General features: G+C 36.0%; 1 protein-coding gene across 1 annotated transcript in view; it reads left to right on the top strand.

Moving 5' to 3' along the window:
• ATP10A (ATPase phospholipid transporting 10A (putative)) overlaps positions 1-4,452 on the top strand; it is a 114,590-nt gene that overhangs the window by 59,980 nt on the left and 50,158 nt on the right. The window contains exon 3 of the mRNA XM_027895806.1: positions 1,046-1,131. Coding sequence (XP_027751607.1) covers positions 1,046-1,131 — 86 coding nt within the window. The remainder of the gene's footprint in view (positions 1-1,045; positions 1,132-4,452) is intronic.

The raw sequence follows: 4,452 nt of genomic DNA, 5'->3' as shown, positions 1-4,452 counted from the left end.
GAGACACCTGTGTGTTTCAGAGAAGCTGGCAATGAGATTGTGTCTGTCCTTTGGTTAGTGATTCTCAGTCAGGTATTCTCACAAGTGTGCTCTAAAAAGTAGTGTTTGGGGTCTACAGCTGCTGGGAAAAAACATTATAAGACGTAAGATATGAAGTACTAGCGCTGTTGAGAGCTTAGTAATATGATAGTGCACAATTGGTTCTTTTATTTGAGTAGCATGCAAAGCAGCTTTATAAAATTAGTCCTCATTGATGGAGACAGCCTTCTCCACAGCTTCGGGATCATATCTCTCTGCTTTCACTGCATAGTTTGTTTGATCTGGCAAAGAAAAGATTTTTGAACCTTGATTTTTATTTAACGAAATAAAGTAATTGTGCTGTGATATGATGTTTTTCCTCAAACACAACAAGGTGCTAACTACAGGTAAACTTATATAGTCAGCAAAAATACCAGCTTCAGAATAATGAGCTAGACAATCAAGGATGTTTTTAAGGGATAATTAAGAAAAAGGTATTCTGCTATATGTGTGTAATTTACTGTAGTAGATTAATTTATCTCTGTTTATTTCTGTCATAAAGCAATTAAGAAGTCTTGGTAATATTTCAAAAGCTTATATTAGCATTGCCATAATTGGCAGTATATTGACTTATATTGTCCTAGATTTTCAGTAGCTTCACTGAACATGAAGTATAGTGATACTATTGAATACTTCGAGCTTTTCCAGGTAAATTTCATTTTTCTACTCCAGACCAAATTCATTTGATTGCTGAGCTTGGCATCTTTTATCTAATGCTTATAGGAACTCACATCTTCCAGATGCAGAGCAAAAAAAGTCATCCTTGTAAGGGATATTTTGGAAGGCATCTAAGGAATTTTGTTTCTTGGGTCCCTTTGGTTTTCAATGCCAGTCATCAGTGTCTTTGCTTTGACTGCCTTTGGAAAAAACCTGGACTTTAATATATTACAAAAGCTAGAAAACAAAGAGATTTTGGATATCATTTGCAAGTCTTTGCGCTAAGTAACTAACACTTTTATTATTCCAGGACTCAGAGTTTGACCCCCTGAAGTTCACCAGTGTCATTGAATGTGAGAAGCCAAACAATGACTTAAGTAGGTTTCGAGGTTACATGTGAGTATTTCATATAATATCCTTCAGTATACACTTTTTTTCTCTAATATGAAATAAGTGCTGATTTGTTTTGCGCTGACTTCTGTAAGTTGCATCATCATCATATCTAAATAGAGCTGCATATTTAAAGCCCTCTTAGAGGATCCCCACTTTAAGGTGAGATGGGAGCCTCACGTTTCCATTCCTTAGGATGGATTTAGTTGTTACCTTCAGTCAGTTTACACTCTAGAAATGAAGGCGTAAACCACTGCAGTTACAGACACTCTTCTCCCTTCCCTCCATGCATCAAAAAAAGCCCATCTGAAAATGGGAGGAAATAGAAAACCAGTCCGAGAGAGGCAACAAACACAATCTGTTGGACACTGATTTTATGAAAATGGATCTGTTGCATGTTTCTTTTAATATATGTGTCGTTGAGGAAAATCAGAAGGCGAAACTGATATTTCTCCAGCTATGACATTATTCTTTTCTTCTCATTCAGACAAAAAAAAATTATTGGCTCACATGATGGGTGTGCTTGTACATTTACCACATCGCCTCGCCTATGCCCACTTGACTTAATTCTAAACAAACATAATTGCATTAACAGAGTGCTCATATCTGGCCAATCAGTCCTTCTCCAAAAGAAATGTTTTAGGATGTGCCAAGCACTTTGTTTCTAACATAGCCAGGACCGTAGTGTACAGGCATGCTGATTGTGGTGACTTAGGAGATGCATTCTTGCAAACTTTTTTTTTCTACACTGTTACCACATGGAGAGAGCCCAGGTTTGCCTAAATTTTAATGAAGAGAGTTCAGCAGACAATAATTGTGTTTCAGATGCAGTGGTTTACCACTCGTATTGATTAGGAGTGATAAACAGTATTAAATTCTGTAAATGTCACAGAGTAAATTGCAGGAGTTTGGGGAGTTTTTTACAGTGATGCCATTTACCACCTCAGTTACTACTCTCAGATGTCAAAGACTGTGTAGGATGTACTGTCAACTGGTGTAAATCAGGACAGTTTCTTTGAAACTACATCAAGCTGTAGTGTGGGAAAATGTGTTCCTTTATTTAGCAGCACAAAGCCCTGCAGTTCATGTAAAGATAAAAGTTTAGTATTAGACATTACTGCATGAGGGTGTGTAACTCTCTCCATTAATAGAGAGCTTGCTGTACTGCAGAAATGCCATTTCCAGATATGGAAATGGAAAGCTAGGCAGCTTTTCTAGCACACTCTATGTTTGAATCTTAGTCCCCAAAATATTGAGCAGAGGTTGATTAGCGTAGAAAATATGCATAAATTTGTTTTTCATTATAATTTTACTTATTTACTCCATGTGGAAAAGACCTGTGGCATGAAAGTTACAGGATCATTTGAATTGTGTAGCAGAAAACATGGTATTGTCTTTTGGATGACTGTTATTCAATACTGGTTATATTTAATCTTCTTTATATTTTAATGTTTCACAAATGATGTGAATATATTTTCACACAGCAGTAAAACAAGACACAAATTTTGAATATGGCAGAAAACATCAGGTGATTTCCAGCTCTCATCAGCTGTGCTGCAAGAGATTTCCAGCTAAAGGACCAGGGCCATTTGAAGTAAAGACTGGGGACCAACCTGTCAACAAATAAATTCTCAGTCTCCCAATTTATCACAGATGGCTTCCCCCCTCGCCCCCGTTTTATATTTCCTTAATTAGTATAATAAAATCATGGGTCTATTTTAAATCATACGGTAGCAACATATAGCATTGAAGCATACCATTTCTGCGTTAAATCTAAATTCTTGTTCCAAGTCTTACCAGTGGTTTCTGCTTGAAGGAATGGTTTAGATAGCTTCCAGCCAATCATAGCTCAAGTGAAATTATACTAAGATATTTAAATAGGAGTGCCATGAAATAATAGACTTTCAAGAAATCCATATGTAAAAGCTGTGCTGAGACATTGCTACCAAAGTTTGTTTGAAGTTTCGACCATTTAGTAAGTTTCCAGTTTTGACTCAGGCTTTTTTTTTCCTGTTTGAAATATGAAATGCTCTTTGGTTCTGTATCTGTGCTGACAAATCTTTTGGGGAACAGAAATGTTTGTGTGCATGTGCTCTAAACATGTAGAAAACTCTGTTCCCCACAGTTTTTCTGAAACATGATCACTATATACCGGTGTAGCACAGGCAGGCTAGAATAAAAGAGACACAATATTAAAAAAAAAAAAAATAAAAATACCGCAAAATGCACTGAGGTGGGCTTGGCCCTACCCTATATTTGCAAAAGTGAAGCAAGCACATTACTGCATATGACTTCTTCGGCTGTATAGCCACAATCTGCATTGAACGCGGTGGGGCTGTGCAGACACACAGGCAGAGTACCAGTTTTGCTCAGGTGTTTGCTTTAATACTGTTTTGCAGTTTCTGTACCTTCAGATATCCCAAGCACATTCCCTCACTTTTATTTCCCCCATAAGAAGAATTCTTATGTAAAAAGAATAGAATAAAAGCTAGCATGCCCCCTGCCTGTATGGGTCTAGCCAGGTTATGTACAGTATGAATGGTGAAAATTTAAAATCCCATGCCAGGTTCCAGAAAGATCAAAATTTGACTTGAAGTAATGTTTCTGCCTTTTTGTGTGCATATGGGCGAGGGAAAAAATAAGCTGTAGTTGGCATTCTGACTTTTCAGCTTTCCTCTGAAAATAAAAAAAGGATTATTAGATGAGAGCATAAAAATTTATCTGATCATGCCTAAATAGGTATAGCGTGGAATTGTAACAATAATTTTAATAATGATGATAATAATAATAACATGAAAATGAATATGAATCATATGAATACATGTGTATTTCTGTTTCAAAGCTTGTCATTTCAAAACCAAATTGATATAAAATCATGTTATAGTTTTTTTAAGAAAAAAAAATTATAAATCTATACAGTGATGCCTCTTTGATGTGCTACAGTAAGACCTCCTCTTCTGGAAAAAAAAATCAAAACAACCTAGACTAAGTTTCATCACAGTTTAGAGTCAGGAAGTTTCTGACTGATCACTGAGTCTATGTTTAAGATTGTTGAATATTTTCTTTGGGAGTGTCAAGCCTTGAAAAGTAACAACCAACTCTATGATTTGCTTTGAAAGATGAGAAGACAAAAAGCGAAAGAAAATACTCTCATTTGAATATAGGTTTGATACATTTCCTTGTTATTTAATGCTGCTAAACACATAACAAGGAAAAACATAATAGAAGGCTGAAGTGAACTAGCACTGGAATTATTTTGGTGTTGCTGTATTAAACCCAAACTCTTATTTCTACACAACAACTTTCAGAGTACTGTAGTGTAGTAGC

This window comes from Empidonax traillii, unplaced genomic scaffold, assembly GCF_003031625.1.
Source record: "Empidonax traillii isolate 1590-97213 ecotype Southwest subspecies unplaced genomic scaffold, ASM303162v1 scaffold469:size586335, whole genome shotgun sequence".
In the NCBI taxonomy this organism is placed as follows: domain Eukaryota; kingdom Metazoa; phylum Chordata; class Aves; order Passeriformes; family Tyrannidae; genus Empidonax; species Empidonax traillii.
The sequence above is the reverse complement of the archived record's forward strand: the minus strand, read 5'-3'. Positions and strand labels throughout refer to the sequence as shown.